We start from the raw sequence: 20,498 nt of genomic DNA, 5'->3' as shown, positions 1-20,498 counted from the left end.
GGTTTAACTTCCCTTCAATTACATATGTATTATACATTTGGTCAAGGCCATCACCTTTTACTCTCGTCACGCCTGTGCCTGCCAAGTGGTGTAACGATTTTGGGATAAACACACATCCACAGCAAGATATTGTTCGTCAACACTTGTGAATTGAGAAATTATAAATACAATTTTAACAACAGACAGAATGGCTGCTCCCAAGAAAGGAGATCTTTCAGCAGCTGAGCGAGAAATATTACAGGTTATTGCTGCAGGTAAGTTTCTTATTTCTTTTTTTGGCTGACTTTGTAAACACTTTTCTGTTATTTTCCTTTGTTCAATGCATTTTGTTACAGTAATGTCACACAAATATTACTTGTTGTATTACTTTTTTATATTACTTTTAGAAAATACAATTGTTATAGTTTTTATTTCACTCAATGGTCATGTTCCCGTTATGGTCATTCCACTTCACTCCCTCAACATTCTGCCTCCACCCCAATTGACATTTGTTTAGTCATCACTGCCACAGTTGTTTTGATGTATATAGTGCTATTTCTATTTACAGTGTTGTTTTTCATGACCATTTTCATTATTTTGTTTCACTTAGTCCTGCATGTTGGAGCTCGAAGCCTAAGACTTTCACTGTACCCTGTAATCACACCTGCAACCCTGTACATGTGACTATTAAACACTCTGAATCTGAAAATATGATCAAACAAATTCTACAGGCATTAATGCATTATCAGTAGGCTACATTTTTGATGTAATAATGTTATAGTAATAATTCCAATACTTCCCATACATCACCAACACACATTGTGACAAATTAAAACATTTTATACCAAACTGCTGGAGGGCACCTGTTTTTCACATTCACAGTGTCTTGCAAAAACCTCATTGTACCTATGGGGAGATAAAGTGAAATTGCGCAGATCATTTATACCAATTGCATGATATATTGTTAATAAGAGGTATTGCATGTTTCATTTTATATCTAAAATTTCTATTCTGTGTGAACCAGGTGATGTGCAGGAGGTTGCACGGCTGCTGGGATCCAAGGATGTCAGAGTCAACTGTCTGGATGAGGTACTGTATGGATGAGGTACTGTATGGATGAGGTACTGTATGGATGAGGTACTGTATGGATAGGGGCCATTGAGTATTGTTGTTGAAAACTCTGACAAAGTTACCTGTGTTGTTTGTGTCATTAGTTAATGCTAATGCTCTTCCCCAATATATCAGTGTACAAGTTAGCTTACAGCAATTCATACACTAGCCACGATATCCCTGAGATGTTTAGAACAGTAAAACGCATAAATGTCACTTAAAAGTCTATTTCACAAAAATCCTCTACGCATGACCACTAATAGTTTTGACATAGTCTGACAAACCTATAGGGCGTTAGTGACACAAAGTAAATAGTGATGTTATTGGGATGGTGTAGCCATGGAGACATATATAACATTCTGTGGGTGAAGGCCTGCAGCATATGTTTTCCATTGTTATGTAGACATATGGCTGAGACTCTTGAGTGCAGGATGTAGTACTCCAGCCACTAGATGTAACCCACAGACTACTTCAGACCACGTCTGTGTGTATATGTGTGTATGTGTATGTATGTGTGTTATGTGTGTGGGTGTGTATGTGTGTGTTATGTGTGTGGGTGTGTGTGTGTGTGTGTTATGTGTGAGGGTGTGTGTGTGTGTGTGTGTGTGGGAGCAGGATGTAAAAAAAAAAAAAAAGTGGCACAAGTGTGTTCAGTCTGTCAAAATCAGATGGAGCAGCAGATCTTGACAGTATATGCGCACTCAGTCTCAGCCTGGCCTTATAACTCTATACAGTATAGCGCTGACATAATTGTCACATTTGAGTATTATGTGGATAAACATGTAACAGTAACTGTCTCTTCCTGCCTTACTTCCATAGCACTTTATTTTACAGTGCAAAAAGTACCAGGTATTTACTATGGTAATTAAACAGTCATAACCAATGATTTACATGTTTGTTTTTTAGTATTCATTAAAATAAGCTGTTACAAGTAGGCTACCAGGTGAATGCCAGTAGAATCAGTACCCTAAATGATAGTATGATCCTTTCTGTCTCCCCTCAGTATGGAATGACTCCCCTAATGCACGCAGCATACAAGGGCCAGGCAGACATGTGTAGTCTGCTGCTCCAGCACGGGGCAGATGTCAATTGTAATGAACATGATTATGGATACACAGCCCTCATGTTTGCTGGACTCTCAGGTTAGTCCAGGGCAGGCATCCTTTTTCATACAGCATATACTGTAATTTAGACAATATTTTGATACTGGCCATATTTTATTTGAAGGGTACATACAAAAGGACTTCATAATCCATAAATAATAATTTATAAGCACCATATAAGAATTTAATAAACTTAATAAACTTAAAATGGAATCAAATAAATTGGACTTTGCCATATCTTGCCCTATCCCAGGAAAGACAGACATAACCTCCATGATGCTGGATGCGGGTGCAGAGACAGACCTGGTCAATTCAGTAGGTCGCACGGCTGCTCAGATGGCTGCTTTCGTGGGTAAAGAAGTGATCGCCTTAAACTTCTTTCACACAGTCTTTTCCTGCAAATACCCAGCTTTTTTGTGACTTTTTCTGAATAGGCTGAATTGAAAACCAAATTAACCACAGCCCTGATATCAGTCCCATTGTCCCAAACTTTTGGGTTTATTATGATGATTATGGAAATTAAGATGATGATGGTGATGATAATTTTGATGATGACGATTGCCCCACCTCTCAGGCCAGCATGACTGTGTGACAGTGATCAACAACTTCTTCTCTCGAGCGCGGCTCGAGTACTACACTAGACCCCAGGGGCTGGAGCGAGAAGCCAAACTGCCTCCCAAACTGGCTGGACCTCTTCACAAGATCATCATGACCTCCAACCTCAACCCTGTCAAGGTGGAGATGTTATATTCTAAATTGAATTCTAAATGGTTCCTATCTAACTTTAAAAAAACAATCTTTTCCTTAAACCTCTGTGCACTGCACACTCTATGAGATTGCTTTTAGTGCAAGTGTTTATGTAAAATAGAGAATTAAAATGCATTAAAGAGACCAGAGTCATATGAACTCATGGATAATATTTGTATGTCTCTGCGTGCACTTGGAAAGAAGTTGAAGATAGTTTCTGAAGCCATTTCTGTCTAGCGTTAGTGCTATGACTTCAGATCTACAGGAGCAGCAGGTAGAAATGACCATCAACTTCCTTCAAACTGCCCCAGAGACATACAAATGGTATGTATATATTAGATCATCTGACTCTCGGGAAGTGGAGTGTCTTGATCGTGTTGTTAAGACACTTTAGATGGCCAGTATAGTTTCCTGGAACCCAATAGGCTTTGGTTTACTAAGTTTCTCCAGTAGTCTAAGGCTGCTTCCCTGAAATGGCACCATATCCCCGATTTAGTGCACATTGATATCTTTGGCAATAATGAAAGTGGGGATGGGTGCACACTTGATATTAGCATTTTGTTGGGGGGTAGGATGGAAGGCTTATTTGTTATTGAATACCCAGCTGCCACCACCTTCCCCCCAAGTCCCCCTATTCTTTTGTAATTCAACTATGGCTTGGATAGCCTAGTGTCCTTTTGAATTCCATTCTCTGCATGATCAACCCTCACCCGCTGCAGGCTGCAGTCACACGCCCGTGGTGCCGCTGCCCGTTTTAGATCTGTCTAAATGGATCTATCTGTCTGGATGTGAACGCAGGACACAGAGAGGGGTGCCCCTGTAACACTCTCAGACCTCTGCTATATCAGCCTGCTGACTAAAGGCATGGTTAAAGTTTGAAGCTTTATTAGTCGTATGTACAGGATATACATGGAATACACCGTCCAACGAAATGCTTCCTTAAAGTCATGTTACGGTCGGGGCAGTGCACCAATGTACAAGAAAAGGCCAAACTGTTTTGGCTAGTCTAACCAACTGCACACACCTTGTGGCTCTCATACGTCGGTTAGATGAGATTGCAACTTTGTGTTTTTCCGAGATAGTTATGAAGTCATAGGAGCGTGTGTTTATTCAGTAGCATTGCAAAGTGACCAGTCAGTACTTAATCTATAGTTTCTGCCACTGTGTCTCTGTGATGGATACTGATTCTTTAAATCATAGGAATTCAGTTTGTTGAAACATGGCATTGGAAAGTGTCTTTTTGTTTGATGTGTGGAATCTCTTCTCTAGAACATGAGCTGTATCCCCTATCCCTCATGGCCCCGGCCTCACAGAGTAGCCTTCGCTATGGGAGTTCAACAGGATACATAGTGTTATAGTTTTACAGTATATAATAAACAGCAAACTAGGAATACTGGGATATGATGGAATGGCGCGTGTGGTGAGGAGCAACCAGGCCCCTCTCTTTCTTTCTTTCTTTCTTTCTTTCTTTCTTTCTTTCTTTCTTTCTTTCTTTCTTTCTTTCTTTCTTTCTTTCTTTCTTTCTTTCTTTCTTTCTTTCTTTCTTTCTTTCTTTCTTTTTCTTTCTTTCTTTCTTTCTTTCTTTCTTTCCTTCTTTCTTTCTTTTTCTTTCTTTCTTTCTTTCTTTCTTTCTTTCTTTCTTTCTTTTTCTTCCTTCTTTTCAAATTGTGGGGTCATTAGATATTAGCGTACTCTTCTTCGTCCTCTCTCTCTTTCTCTCTCTCCCTCTCTCTCTCTCTATTTCTAAATCTCTCTTTCTAACTCTTTCTTCGTCTCTCTTTCTAATATTCTCTATAACACTTTCCTCCACACCTCCCCCTTTCTTAGCTGGTGATGCTGGTCAGGGAGAACCCTCTGCTGGTGGATGTGGGAGCATTAGAGAAGTGTTACCATGTCATGGATCTGCTGTGTGAGCAGTGTGTGAAGCAGCAGGATATGAATGAAGTCCTGGCCATGAAGATGCACTACATTAGCTATGTGCTGCAGAAATGCATGGCTTTCCTTCTGGACCGTGATGACAAGCTAGATGTGCTCATCAAGAGGTGTGTGTGTCACTCCCAGTACATCATCTTGTTTTTCTTGACAGTGGTGGATGTGATTGATTGATTGATTGATTGCATTGCTGGCATTCTAACCGGTAACTGTCCAATACATTTTTCTGTTATTGCACAAAATTCCGAGAATAACCATTGGGTACTAATTGTGTTTCATAGTTTATTTGTAGTGCTGTATATTGCATGAATATTGTATGTAAACTGTATAGACAGTTCTTTACATTGTTTTAATTTGTGTCTCTTCTCTCAGCCTGTTGAAGGGGAGGGATGGAGATGGTTTTCCTCAGTACCAGGAGAAGTTCATTAGAGACTGCATCAGGAAGTTTCCCTACTGTGAAGCCGCACTACTACAGCAGCTGGTCAGGAGCATCGCACCAGTGGAGATTGTGAGTGAGCTTCCTGTCATTCATTGATTCAAACTTTCCTTTGACTTAGGTCTTATCCAATGTAAGGCTCCTCCTATGGACTCAGTTATGGACTCACTTAATTAGTCCTCTCGGGAAATTAACCAATTGAAGATTGATTGGGTTAGGCAACATTTTTTAAATGTTACATTTACATATTAAAGGGGCAGTGCAGTCCAAAACGTGATTTCCTGTGTTTTATATACTGTACATTTCCACACTTATGAGGTTGGAATAATACTGGGAATTTTTGAAAATTACGATAATACCCTTTTAGTGTAAGAGCTGTTTGAAAAGACCGCCTGAAAGTTCAGCACGTTTTGCATGGGTGGAGTTTTGGCCTGCCTGGTGACATCACCAGGTGGCATAAGTTAAAGTTAGCCTTGCAAAGCCACCTGATCCCACAAGCTTACATTAAAAGCTTACATTAAAGCTTACATTAAAACGCCAAGGTAAAGTAACTGTCCAGTGAAAATCTTAAAGTTCAGATTCTGTGAACTTTATACACAAATGATGTTGTTGACTAATCCTGTACTCGTATTTGTGGCCAAAACATGAATAGGATTTTTTTTTAAATACTTTTAAAAAATCCACCTCAAACGTGAATCTCAAACAGACCGTTTCAAAATTGATTGAGAATATATCAATGAGCTGACCAATCAGTGGTCTACTCACATTAATATTTTTAAATACCGGTATACGGCCACACCATTCTGTAGTTCAAGTACGCCCACACCATTCCAACACAGAAAAGTTTATTTTTAACATACTTAATTATCATTTTTTTGTAAGGAAAACTATTTCACTCTATATTGAAATTAATTATAGGTCATATTTCATAGAAATCTGGAAACACTGGACAGTTACTTCAATAGACCAACAACAAATAAAGTTTCAAAGCTCTCTGCCAATAACAGTTAGTTTGAAGGTTACATACAGTGCCTTCGGAAAGTATTCAGACCCCTAGACTTTTTCCACATTTTGTTAGGTTACAGCCTTATTCTAAAATTGATTAAATAGTTTTTTTCACTCATCAATCCACACACAAATTGTGCAAATTTATTAAAAATAATAAACTGCAATATTACATTTACATAAGTATTCAGACCCTTTACTCAGTACTTTGTTGAAGCACCTTTGACAGCAATTACAGCCTCGAGTCTTCTTGGGTATGACGCTACAAGCTTGGCACACCTGTATTTGGGGAGTTTCTCCCAGTCTTCTCTGCAGATCCTCTCAAGCTCTGTCAGGTTGGATGGGGAGTGTTGCTGCACACCTATTTTCAGGTCTCTCCAGAGATGTTCGATTAGGTTTAAGTCCGGGCTCTGGTTGTGCCACTCGAGGACCTTAAAGAGATGTGTCCCAAAGCCACTCCTGCGTTGTCTTGGCTGTGTGCTTAGGATTGTTGTCATGTTGGAAGGTCAACCTTTGTCACAGTCTGAGGTGCTGGGACCTCTAGAGCAGGTTTTCATCAAGGATCTCTCTGTACTTTGCTCCATTCATCTTTGCCTCGATCTCCCAGTCCCTGAGCTGAAAAACATCCCCACAGCATGATGCTGCCACCACCATGCTTCACCATATGGATGGTGCCAGGTTTCCTCCAGACGTGACACTTGGAATTCAGGCCAAGGAGTTCAATCTTGGTTTCATCAGACCAGAGAATCTTGTTTCTCGTGGTCTGAGAGTCTTTAGGTGCCTTTAGGCAAACTCCAAGCAGGCTGTCATGTGACTTTTTCTGAGGAGTGGCTGCCGTCTGGCCACTCTACCATAAATGCCTGATTGGTGGAATGCTGCAAAGTTGGTTGTCCTTCTGGAAGGTTCTCCCATATCCACAGAGGAACTCTAGAGCTCTATCAGAGTGACCATCAGGTTCTTGGTCACCTCTATGACCATGGCCCTTCTCTCCCGGTTGCTCAGTTTGGCCTGGCGGTTCCAAACATTGGTGGTTCCAAACTTCTTCCATTTAAGAATGATGGAAGCCAATGTGTTCTTGAGGACCTTCAATGCTGCAGAAATGTTTTGGTACCCTTCCCCAGATCTGTGCCTCGACACAATCCTGCCTCGGAGCTCTACGAACAGTTCCTTCGACCTCATGGCTTGGCTTTTGCTCTGACATCCACTGTCAACTGTTGGACCTTATATAGACAGGTGTTTGCCTTTCCAAATCATGTCCAATCAATTGAATTTACCACAGGGGACTCCAATCAAGTTGTAGAAACATCTCAAGGATGATCAATGGAAACAGGATGCACCTGAGCTCAATTTGAGTCTCATAGCAAAGGGTCTGAATACTTATGTACAGTGGAGCAAAAAAGTATTTAGTCAGCCACCAATTGTGAAAGTTCTCCCACTTAAAAATATGAGAGAGGCCTGTAATTTTCATAGGTACACTACAACTATGACAGACAAAATGAGAGAAAAAAAATCCAGAAAATCACATGAATTTATTTGCAAATTATGGTGGAGAATAAGTATTTGGTCAATAACAAAAGTTATTGCAAAAAACTCCTAAACAATCCTAGCAAAATTATCGCTTGAGAAATAGATTTTTGCTAAGAAACTTTAAAAAAAACAAAAAAACAATCACAGTAAGGTACTTAATTGTTACCCAGAAATGATTTGGTATTGAGATAAAAATGGCTGCATTGTACCTTTTTAAGGAGTTCATGATCATGTTCAATGAATTCTGATTTTATTGACAATTGATCTTAGTAAAAATAACTTTCTGTATGGAAATGTTTACTGTTCAATGTTCCACTGCTTCTCTTGTCTCCAGGGTAACGACCCAACAGCATTCTCGGTGCTCACCCAGGCTCTCACGGGTAAGATGGCCTTCATAGACGCTGAGTTCTGTGCTACGTGTGGAGAGAGGGGGGCCGAGAAGCGATGCTCCCTCTGCAAAATGGTACGAAAACCAGCTCCGACCACAAGCACAGGGTTTCTTTCAATCATTTCCCTCTTTATTACTTTGGTTACACTTAATGATAACGTCCATGAATACACCATTATGAATGCCTATAAAATGATGAATAAATGCTTCCTATTTCTACTACTACTACAGGTGACGTACTGTGGCCTGATGTGTCAGCGACTCCACTGGTTCACCCATAAGCAGATCTGTAAAGGACTGCAGGAGAAGGATGCCCCGAGGCTGAGGGAGCTCAATGGTAAACTACACACTCCTATCTGTTGAAAACACATACAATATAGTACCTACTGCAGCTATGCTACAGTGTACTATAGTGCTTCAGACATGCTTTTTAACCAAGGAATTGGCTTAATCTGGATTCGGTATACCGGCCTCTATAACCTACTTTACTACTGTAGCTTGTTACATACTTGTGGCTTTGTTTCGCCCTCTAAGGTCAACTTTAGACTGTTTTACCCCTCTCCTCTTTATCCTGGGCCCAGATGAGGAGAGTGACATGGTGAAGGAGACAGCCAGCTTCCTGGCAGAGCTGTGTTTGAAGGCAGAGGAGCGCATGGTGTCATCAGGGTGTCCCGGTCCCTCAGCGCCAGACCAGCTGAACTGTCCCTCCACATCCTCAGAGGGACCACCATCCTGCAACCAGGAATGAGATGGACTGCTGGTGTTCTTTTCTACTGGGTAGTATTGATTCATTGATGAATGTTACTGATTGGCCAGAGTTCAGTGATATTAATAATAATGTTTTATTGAATATTAAACTGAATTGATTCCATTCACCTGATGTCTGAGGTCTGAATCAGTCCCTGGTTAAAGGAGAATGATTTTTTTTTAAATCAGCAGTACTACTGATTGGCCATGATGTCCAGATTAGAGAGAAAGGGGTTAGTGGGGATGAATGCTTTACCCAACAGGCAGCTGGACTGGTGTCTAAGGAAGGATTGTTACTATGGACCCAATGAGGTCTATTTGGCTAGGGGAGGCTGAAGTATACAGGGTGTGCATATGATGTACAGTCTATTGGCTGTGTTTATACAGGCAGACCAATTCTGATATTTTGCCAATAACGGGTCTTTTAACAAGTGAGATCAGATCTTTGGCCAATAATTGGGCAAATGATCACTATTGTGCTGCCTGTGTAAATGCAGCCATTGAGTTGTATTTGGATTAGCTGTGGTGTTCTTTTCTTTTTTTGTTTGCGCAATTCCTTCTCTTATTTAAAATGTAAGCCTTGAATATTCTTTAATTAATGTCTTGAAATAACAATTTCATCCCTCACTGTAGTAATTTAAAAAAATGCACTCTCATGTTGAAATGGGACCACCTTATTGAACAATACATGTCATATTATTATTATGTAGGTATGGCCATGGGTAGAAAACACAATATTAAGGGCTTCTTTATGCGTTATTGTTAAGTTGTGTATTCCTGCTATAATTTGAACATTATATTATCTTTATTTTTATGTTCCCTTTGTTTACACAGATGTCTTACCAGTGATGTATCAATACCATTCCATGTCACAGAGTAGAATGAGGATCCAATAATGATCTGACATTAACGCAGGCAAACCCTTTACACCGAAGTGGCTTTTGTGTTGGTTGACAGTTTTACATTTTCAATTACGTCAATAAAGAGTGCCTTAATAATGATCCTTCATTGTCCATTGTTGTTATGGGGATATGCCCATATTTGTTTGGACACTAGATGGCAGCTTTCCCCTTTAATACCATCCATGCATTGATGATAACTGGTAATATAGCTAATGCACTCTGTTGGCAATGTTCAAAGGGTACTGAAGCGTGATGGTCTTTTTGCTACAGCGATAGTTCTATACAATATGCAGTCAGACCTTTTCTCTACAGAGAGTGAGCATGAAACAGAGCTCATTCTAATGACAAATTCTCACAGTGTATACAGTGACCTTCAATTCTTATTCATGTATCAGCCAGTCATAAAGACAAAAGTCCTTGATAAACAAATACGGCTACATCTCCCAATTACTCCATTGTTTACCTTTTTTTGTTGGCGGCCGCCTCTTGGTTGTATACAGATACATACTGCACCTTACATGCACCCACCTGAATGTTTTACAGTAAAATGTGTGTTCGCATAGTTTTTGTCTATGTGAAAGTGTGCGATGCATCACTGCATTTTTCCCCACATAGGCCTGCAAGATTACCTCAAACCGGTGGCTGAGGACGCCTTTTCACACCTCAACAGGAGGAGGCTATTTGCATCATGGTCCTAGCAAACAATGCCATGAGACTCAGGGAAATACAAAGGACCATTATAGAAGACAACGATGTCTTTGAAAACATCCATACGGTTAGCATCTCAACCATCGACAGGCTGCTGCATAGAAACCAGATGAGTATGAAACAGCTGTACCGTGTACCATTCCAAAGGAATGAGGACAGAGTTAAGGAGCTACGGTACCAGTATGTACAGGTAAAACGTATATCTATGTAACTACTTTACAGCAACATTTTATAGTGATACATAGTACAGTAAGCATAAACTGCACACATTTCCATTGCTGTGGAAGGAACATGCAATATATGTACATTTTATGTCACTCTTCCTTACCAAAACAAATTCAACTGTGTGTTCTGGGATATAGCGTATAATGGAGTTGGAATCAAGTGAACCCTCTCACAACTTTGTATACGTGGATGAGGCTGGCTTCAACCTGACCAAATGCAGAAGGCGGGGTCGGAATATCATCGGTCACAGAGCTACTGTGGATTTGCCAGGCCAACGGCGAGGAAATATCACCATGTGTGCTGCTATTTTGGAGCATGGTGTCCTAACCCATATCCCCCTTATAGGGCCATACAACACCCAGCATCTACTCAACTTTTTAGAGACTCTCTACAGGGCTCTCATCCCTGATGATGAGAGGGGACTGTTTAGAGAGGATTTGCCAAAGTATGTGGTCATTTGTGATAATGTGAGTTTCCATCGATCAAACATCATAAGGCAATGGTTTGTGACCCACCCGAGGATGCTCATAGAATTCCTCCCACCTTACAGTTTTTCTCAGTCGCTTTGGTGCATTTCTTAGATCAAAAGTGCAATTCTTGATACTACTTGTACAAATTACAAATCATCTAGTCACTTGTGCACATCATTAAAGCAATTTCTTATTCCTTTGAACAAATTGCAATTGATAATGTACAAGTGTCAGCTTTTTTCCACATTATCAATTGCTTAGGTCATGTTGATCAAAATATAGTAGATGGTTCTCTGTTGAATAGTCTTACCCCTCAAAACATCTAGGCATTAGTTCCTTGCGTAAGCCATTACATGCAAAATTGTTGAACTATTTGTCATAAACTGTCAAGCATAGGTTTACACATTTCTAATCGACCTTTTGTACAAAAACGTGAATTGATGAATCGTGCAGGTGAAATTGACCCTCACTCATGAAGGAATGTAAAGTGTTAGTTCAACCAACAATCAACCAGTTGTCTAAATTTCTCAAAGGTGCATCTCATGAAGAATCAATTGGCAAGCATATATAGACAGACCACAACACAGAGTTGCAATTTTCCAATAATGGATGGACCAGGAAACGAACAGGGTCAACAGCCAAGAGGAGGAAGAAGAGGACCAAGGATGCGTGGTGGAAGGCAAAACAGAGGAAGAGGCAGAAGAGGACAAAGGCGCATATCTGATGACATAAGGGCCACTATTGTAGACCATGTTGTCAATCATGGCCTTACAATGGCTGAGGCAGGTCGAAGGGTGCAGCCGAATATTGGGAGATCAACCGTGTCCTCAATAGTTCAAATGTTTCGAAGAGAGAACAGTGTACAGTGCACTGTTACTGTATATAAGCAGTATACTGTATACTTCCTACAATGCTTCATATTACAGTAGTCCATTTGTATTTCACAGCAGACAGAAATATACTCTATACAGAATACATACTGCACCTTACATGCACCAACCTGTATGTTTTACAGTAAAATGTGTGTTCGCATAGTTTTTGTCAATGTGAAAGTGTGCGATGCATCACTGCATTTCCCCACATAGGACTGCAAGATTACCTCAAATCAAACATCATAAGGCAATGGTTTGTGACCCACCCGAGGATGCTCATAGAATTCCTCCCACCTTATTCACCATTCCTTAACCCAATTTAGGAGTTCTTTTCAGCATGTAGGTGGAAGATGTACGATCGTCAGCCACACACACAGATGACCCTGCTGGCTGCAATGGATGCAGCATGAGAGGACATCACAGTAGACACCTGCAGAGGATGGATAAGACATTCCAAAATATTCTTTCCACGTTGCATTGGAAGGGAAAATATCCGGTGTGATGTGGATGAGAATATGTGGGTCGACAGACAGGAACGTCTGGATGTGTAGAGACAGCACAACAGTGCTGCGGGCAAAGTTGTGCCTTAGGGGTGGTTTCCTGTGTTTCTTTCTAATTTAGTTTTTTTCCCTTTGTGCCCCCTGGGTTGTCCAGTCTCTTTCAATCAGTAACCCACATACAGTAATATGTAAATAGTACTGTTGAAATTGATATATGCCATAGAAGTGCAGCCGTGTGCATTTTCAATACAGTAACTGTCATCCAAACTGTAGCCTAAGTTTACATCAGGTAATACTGTCAGAGTACACAGTTACATTGACAACATGCCTAAACATTTTGATGACCTTGTTTGTGAACAATGACTCAATGACTTATCATTCTGATGACACTGACATGATCATTGGCATGAATATTTACTTTTGAGAGATGTACTAAGGCTTTTTAGTGACTGACTAGCTTTAGAAACATATCTATTGTATATTGCAGTTTGTACAAATTGTTCTGAGAAATGCACTTATTATTTTGCACATGTTAGGGATGATGTGAAAAATGCACCAAAGTGACTGAGAAAAACTGTAATTATCTATGCATATTCAGTTCACCCCTATCTATATGTACAAATGACCTCGACTAACCTGTACCCCCGCACATTGACTTGGTACCGGTACCCCCTGTATATAGTCTCGTTATTGTTATTTTATTGTGTTATTTATTTTTAATTTTTTTACTTTAGTTTATTTGGTAAATATTTTTTTAACTCTTTCTCGAACTGCACTGTTGGTTAAGGGCTTGTAAGTAAACAATTCACGGTAAGGTCTACACTTGATGTATTCGGTGCATGTGATAAATAAAGTTTGATTTGATCCCCGCTGTTTCCCCATCCACCCCATCCCCCATGTTTCTCCATCCACCTCATCCACCCTGTTTCTCCATCCACCCCAATCATCACGTTTCTCCATCCACCCCATCCACCCTGTTTCTCCATCCACCCTGTTTCTCCATCCACCATGTTTCTCCATCCACCCCAATCTTCCTGTTTCTCCATCCACCCCAATCTTCCTGTTTCCCCATCCACCCCAATCTTCCTGTTTCCCCATCCACCCCATCCACCATGTTTATCCATCCACCCCAATCATCCGGTTTCTTCATCCACCCCAATCTTCCTGTTTCCCCATCCACCCCAATCTTCCTGTTTCCCCATCCACCCAATACACCGTTTCCCCATCCACCCCATCCCTCTGTTTATCCATCCACCCGAATCTTCCTGTTTCCCCATCCACCCAATACACCGTTTCCCCATCCACCCCATCCCTCTGTTTATCCATCCACCCCAATCATCCTGTTTCACCATCCACCCAATACACCGTTTCCCCATCCACCCCATCCCAGCAAAGAAAATCTACCTGCTTAACAATATGGAATGAGCCTGGACAGTTTTACAGTGGATTTATTTTCACTGCTATCAAAGGAGGGAACATAGCATTGCTTGCTGTTTGGGGTTTTAGGCTGGGTTTCTGTACAGCACTTTGAGATATCAGCTGATGTACGAAGGGCTATATAAATACATTTGATTTGATTTTGATTTGACATAGCTGAGGAGACATTGGGGGAATTCATTGTCAAGGATCCCTGTGAAAGGAGTGAAAGATAACCCTGGTTCTTAGGGGCACAGAGTTGGCAGAATGAAGGGATAGATGGAGGGATGAAGGGATAGATGGAGGGATGAAGGGATGAAGGGATAGAAGGAGGGATGAAGGGATAGATGAAGGGTTAGATGGAGGGATGAAGGGATGAAGGGATAGAAGGAGGGATGAAGGGATAGATGGAGGGATGAAGGGATAGATGGAGGGATGAAGGGATAGAAGGAGGGATGAAGGGATAGATGAAGGGATAGATGGAGGGATGAAGGGTTAGATGGAGGGATGAAGGGATAGATGGAAGGATGAAGGGATAGATGGAGGGATGAAGGGATAGATGGAAGGATGGAGGGATGAAGGGATAGATGGAGGGATGAAGGAATAGAAGGAGGGATGAAGGGATAGATGGAGGGATGAAGGGGTAGATGAAGGGATATATGGAGGGATGAAGGGATAGATGGAGGGATGAAGGGATAGATGGAGGGATGAAGGGGTAGATGAAGGGATAGATGGAGGGATGAAGGGGTAGATGAAGGGATAGATAGAGGGATGAAGGGATAGATGAAGGGATGAAGGGATAGATGGAGGGATGAAGGGATAGATGAAGGGATAGATGGATAGATGGAGGGATGAAGGGATAGATGGAGGGATGAAGGAGGAGATTGGAACCTTTCTATTGTTCTCTAATTTGGGTAATGCATCATACATCGTGTTGGTGAGATCACCTGAAGCACCTGTCCTGCAGAGATGGAGAGATCACTGGATCCGAGAACACAACATGAGATCTACAGTGTTCAATAGCTCTGGTCCAGGGCATTAGTGAGTTCACTCTGGGATCACTCACTATCGCCCTGGACCAGAGCTAAGCACTCAGCTGGCGTGACTGCAGAGTCTCCAGCTGACCTCCCTTGCTAAACCAAATCAATCCGTTCAGACATGGAATAAAATATGAACTTGAACTTACAAATCATCATGAAATAGACTATCAGAGGATATACCTCTGGCATGTGGCACATACAAACTTTTTGGAAAACTCTTTTATTGTCTACTTATAATTTACAATAATGTAATCATGAATCAATTATTTACACAGTTAACTGGTCAACAAACCAAAATGAACTGTCTATAACAAGCCGTTATAAAGGTCTCGATCGTGTTTTATCCAGTGACAGTGTCCTATCCATAAGGGAAAGCAACATTCATCAAACTATATTGGCAGAAATATATATTACTTGTCTGTGTTGACTGACTGGTAGGAAGGCTCTACATTGGAGGAGTACTCACAAAAAAAACGCATTACCCTTTGCTTCAGTGGGCGTAGGCTATGCGTGAAAACGCCTAGTTGATTCATAAAATGTACGCACTACATGCGCGCGGTGTCGTGCCAAGACAAGGGGCAGGTATATAAGCGACTGAACGACAAGTAACATCATAACGACACAACTACCTACTACCTACCTACCTACCTACCTACCTACCTACCTACCTACCTACCTACCTACCTACCTGTGTCTATCTGCCTGCGGAGTGCCAACGGAGAGTTGCAGGGATGCTTCTTACCACGAGTGTGTTCCAGCTCGCGCTCTTCTGCCTTCTTATAAGTAACTGTCAAGCTGCCAAGAACAGCGCCACGGAAAAGTTAAACGCTCAGTTGATCAGTACGGTCCAGGATACACCGAGTAGTAATGTATCAATGAATCAAGCACGCAACGGAGGAAGGCGTTTGACCAGCGCTGCGCGAAAAGGTGAATTGCATTTTTATGCGCATATCAAATGTATTGATTCGACGATTCATATAGATTCATTGTACTCACCGATCCTGACATTTGGAATAATTCATTCCTTATATAGGCACATTTTCCATATAGACATGAATGGGACTAAATGAAAATTAAATATAAATCATAGACTTCTGTTTGAATGGGAGAAAGTTCAAGAATTTGGAATTGTGGTGGACCTCTTGTCAACTCATGCTGTCTTTCAGATGCCCCTGATCATGCCGCAGTTCCTGTCAAAACGAATCTTTATGAGCAGCAAATGGAATAATCCAAAAGCGCAAACTCCAAACTAAATCAATTTCAACGATTTGCAATGTCATATAGATAATGCCATGCAATATGTACCTGACAGAATGTAACACTCTCTCCTCCCCTCTCAATCACAGAGCAGGGTCAGGCACAGAGCCAGGTGGGCTGCAGAGAGCTGCGTTCCACCAAGTACATCTCAGATGGTCAGTGCACCAGCCTGAACCCGGTCAAGGAGCTGGTTTGTGCTGGGGAGTGTCTTCCGTCCCACCTACTGCCCAACTGGATCGGCTCCGGTCCCGGGTACACCGGAAAGTTCTGGAGCCGCAGGGAGGGCCAGGAGTGGCGCTGCGTCATCGACCGGACACGGACCCAGCGCATCAGCCTGCAGTGTCAGGACGGAAGGTCCAGGACCTATAAGATCACCGTGGTTACCTCCTGCAAGTGTAAACGCTACTCCAGGCAGAACAATGACTCTGGGAATGGGAAGTCAGAGCTGGAGGTCAGGCAGGCCCAGGGCCAGGGCTCCACACTCCAGGGGCCCAAGAGGAGGACGGGAAAGGAAGGGAAGAATGGACGTTCTGGGCAGGAGGACTGGGCAGAAGAACAGCCTAAAAAATACTGAACTGAGCCCGCTGGTCAGGGGGGCTCTGTACACCTCTGAGGGGTTGGAAGGTCTCTCTGTGCCCCCACTTCAGAAACAACACCAACAGACACTAGTTTTGTTTAGAAGGCAACAATGTATTTGCTGTATTTAATGCAGCTATATTGAGAAGGCTATGGAATGATTCCTCAGACAGTGCAACTGGTTTGCCAAATATTGACCACTGTGGATGTGTTTGTGTATGTATGCGTTTTTGTATGATAGAATGAGACTAGTTCAAATCGCACAAGAACCGCATTTGACAGCTAAGATGAGGAGTTCTCTCAACAGATGAATATGTTGTCCACATCATAATGTTTAGATTAACAGAAAAAGTCAGAGTATGTATATAAATAGTGATTCTATAAATATAAATAAGTTCATGTTTTTATATATTTGCTAGATTCTATGTAATCACTTTCAGGACAAATTGTGTCTCAAATGATTTGCCTTGGATAATGAAATACATCGTGTCTACTATGATTAGATCACTGATTGAATATATAGAATGACTTTTCTTTAATAATTAGTATAATATGTTTTTGACTTGTCAATAAATTGTGCTTTAATCATTAGTAATTAAATGCTTTGAGCACAAGGCCACAGCTATAACTTCACAGGAAACAGGACGTCAGTAACAACAGATGTATTAGCCAGTAATAAAATGTTATATTGAGTCTAATACAAGCTCTACTCTCTGCCGGATTCCCTCTCTTCCAGGCTATTGGGTCTGTTCCAGTCAGCGGCTACATGTTAACATAATACCAAAATGAGCTGTCATTAAAATTGTGGTGCAAGTACCATGGGGAAGTTATGCTTTCCTCAAAGAGCATTGGGAACGCTTGATATTTGTAGTTTGGGGATGACAGCTCATTTTGGTATTAGGACAGAGTGGTTCTAAACCTGACAGTACCAGAGTTGTACAGAGTGGTGCGTTCCATGAGGGAGACGCATAGGGAAATCATGTCTGTGAATCTCAGAACGGAGCTTGCGTCATTGACACAATAATACAAGGCTTGTAAAACTTCCTCTCTGTAATTATCCCTGATTACATATTCTCCTCCTGAGTAGCAGTGATGCTGTAAGACCACCTAGCTTTATTTATTACCGTAACTACCACAAACACGCTGTAAGAAACGCCCTTACAAGAAACAGAAAGTGATCCACAGGTCATGGGCCACGTTTCAACTCGTGTTTGCAAAGTCAATCTGCAATCACCTCTCTCTCTCTCTCTCTCTCTCTCTCTCTCTCTCTCTCGCTCTCTCTCTCTCTCTCTCTCTCTCTCTCTCTCTCTCTATCCCCATCTGTCTCTCTCTCATATACTTTCTTGACATGGAAAGTAAAACACGTACATTGTCAAAGTAAACATATAACAACCATGGTCAAAGACAGGAATATACTAGACTGTTAGTAATAATAGGCAAATATGAATAATCACACTGTATTTGTCTCTAGCTGTCCCTCAGGTTTTGTCAGGAGGCCGCAAATGTGGCTGCCAAAACACAGCATTTAGTTTTTTCACCAAGTATGTATTTAAGATTATGATTATATTATGAGTCTGTACATACAGTAGTCAGTATCAGTCAAAGTAGTCAGATAGCCTGTCACCTTGTACTGTCTGTTAAGAGCCAAATAGCATTGAAGTTTACTTCGATTTTGTGTTGTGTCTTTCCAATTGGTGATATATTTTTATTTTTGCTTGGGCCATATTTTCTGAGTGTTGTCCTGAGGGTTTGTTGGGTTTGTAGTGGTTAGTGAATTGAGCCTTAGGACCAGCTGTCTGAGGGGAATCTTCTCTATGGTTACCTCTTGGCAGTTGAGGGCTTTGTAATGGTAAGAGTTTTTAAATTATTATAAAACTTAGTGGCTCTTTTTTGGATATTAATCATGTATGTCTAATTCGATAGATATTTTAATGGCATAGAAAGCCTCCTTGATTTGTCTTTCAGTTCATTCACAGCCAGGTTAGAGTTCCCTGTGGAGCTTATTTTTTTTGTCCCAAATATGTGTAAGTGTTTGTTCTGTGTCAGTGGAGCCCAGTAAAAATGTATCTCGGTTTCACTGACATAGAGATCGTTTCTGGAATAAAGTTAGTTTTTTATTGATTGGTAGGGCCCAGGTCTAACAGAACTGTTGCAGATGATGTCATTGTTGCTGTAGCCCCTCTTTTTTGGGGGGACAGCAGTACCAGGTCGTCTGCATACAGGAGGCATTGTATTTCTGTGTTGTTAATAGTGAGCCCGGTAGATGTTGATTGTTCTAGTGTTTTTGAAAATCCATTCATGTATATATTAAATAGACTTGAGCTCACATTGTTCCCCTGTTTCACTCCACAGCCTTGGGAAAATAAATGTGGATGTTTATTTCCAATTTTGACTGCACATTTGTATTTGTATACATTCATTTGATGACATCATATGGTTTTCCATCTCCACCACTTTCAATACATTTGACAAAAATGCCTTCATGTCAAATTGAATCGAAGGCATTTTGGAAATCCAAAAAACAGGATTTTGTTTTAGTTTTGATTAAAAAAGGTTTGATCAATTAGGGTGTGTAGGGTGTAAATGTGGTCTGATGTTTGATCATTTGGTAGGAATCCAATTTGAATTTTGCTCAGGACATTGTCTTTATTGGCTAATTCAAGAATTTGCCGTTTTTCAGATATTTATTTTGGTTCCAAATTCATCTTAATATTTCTATATACACCAGTTCTTTAAAGTGAGTGTTATATAGGTCACTTTTTAGGATTGCCAATTCATTCTTCTTTGTGGGGTTTGTTTAGGGAGTTCCAATTTTCCCAGAAGTTGTTTGAATCCTCAATGTCATTAAAATGGTGTCTCTTGTGTTGTCCATTCTTTGTTCCTAGAGTCTGTTTGGATTCTTTTAGGGTTGCCCAATACTGAAGGCGCATATCCTGGTTGTCTGGTTTTCTATGTTTTTGGTTGGATAGATTCCTACGTTTTCTTGTTATAGATTTGCCATCATAAGATAAGGATGCCAATTTGTAAAAAAATAAATAAATTTAAAAAAGTTTGTTTTGTACAGCCAAATTTACACTGCCATTATTTTAATGATATGTGTGGGCCAGAAAGTTGTCTAGGAGGGATTACATTTTTTGATTGCCAATTGCTTTCTGGTACTTCTCCATACTATTCTTAGTCTATCTATAGGACTGATTGGTCTTGTGTAATTTACTGTGCTCTTCTCCCTGTTTAGATATGCTGTAATTTTTCTATGGTCTGATAGTGGTGTTAGTGGGCTGACTGTGAGTACTGGATCTAAGTCTGTGATGACATCATCTACAGTACTACTGCCAAGAGGTGAGTTGTATGTATGCATACCTCCCAAAAGAGTCTCCTTGTAGCCTTCCATTGACTACATACAGACCCAGCGTTCGATAGAGCTGCAGTAGTTGGTTCCCGTTTCTGTTGTTGTTTTGATCAGAGGAATGCTGAGGTTTGTAGTTATGTGTTTGTCTCCCTGTGTGCTAAAGGTATCTGGTTCTTCTCCAGTCCTACCATTAAGATCAACACAGATCA

The 20,498-nt window shown here is 41.0% G+C and overlaps 2 protein-coding genes across 2 annotated transcripts; both read left to right on the top strand.

Annotated features, from left to right (window-relative positions):
- Window positions 1-57: 57 nt before the first annotated feature.
- Window positions 58-9,908, top strand: LOC115129045 (ankyrin repeat and MYND domain-containing protein 2-like). Its single transcript, XM_065017088.1, has 10 exons — window positions 58-254; window positions 1,004-1,068; window positions 2,093-2,231; window positions 2,446-2,577; window positions 2,764-2,927; window positions 4,767-4,981; window positions 5,244-5,379; window positions 8,174-8,302; window positions 8,459-8,564; window positions 8,809-9,908. The coding sequence occupies exons 1-10, from the start codon at window positions 188-190 to the stop codon at window positions 8,973-8,975; spliced, it is 1,320 nt and encodes a 439-aa protein (XP_064873160.1). The 5' UTR covers window positions 58-187; the 3' UTR covers window positions 8,976-9,908.
- Window positions 9,909-15,745: 5,837 nt separating this feature from the next.
- Window positions 15,746-19,951, top strand: LOC115129044 (sclerostin domain-containing protein 1-like). The gene is made up of 2 exons (XM_029659189.2): window positions 15,746-16,034; window positions 16,454-19,951. The coding sequence occupies exons 1-2, from the start codon at window positions 15,839-15,841 to the stop codon at window positions 16,936-16,938; spliced, it is 681 nt and encodes a 226-aa protein (XP_029515049.1). The 5' UTR covers window positions 15,746-15,838; the 3' UTR covers window positions 16,939-19,951.
- Window positions 19,952-20,498: the final 547 nt, after the last annotated feature.

Source organism: Oncorhynchus nerka, linkage group LG4, assembly GCF_034236695.1.
Source record: "Oncorhynchus nerka isolate Pitt River linkage group LG4, Oner_Uvic_2.0, whole genome shotgun sequence".
NCBI classification, from domain to species: Eukaryota; Metazoa; Chordata; class Actinopteri; order Salmoniformes; family Salmonidae; genus Oncorhynchus; species Oncorhynchus nerka.
This window is presented reverse-complemented; position numbering and strand designations above follow the sequence as displayed.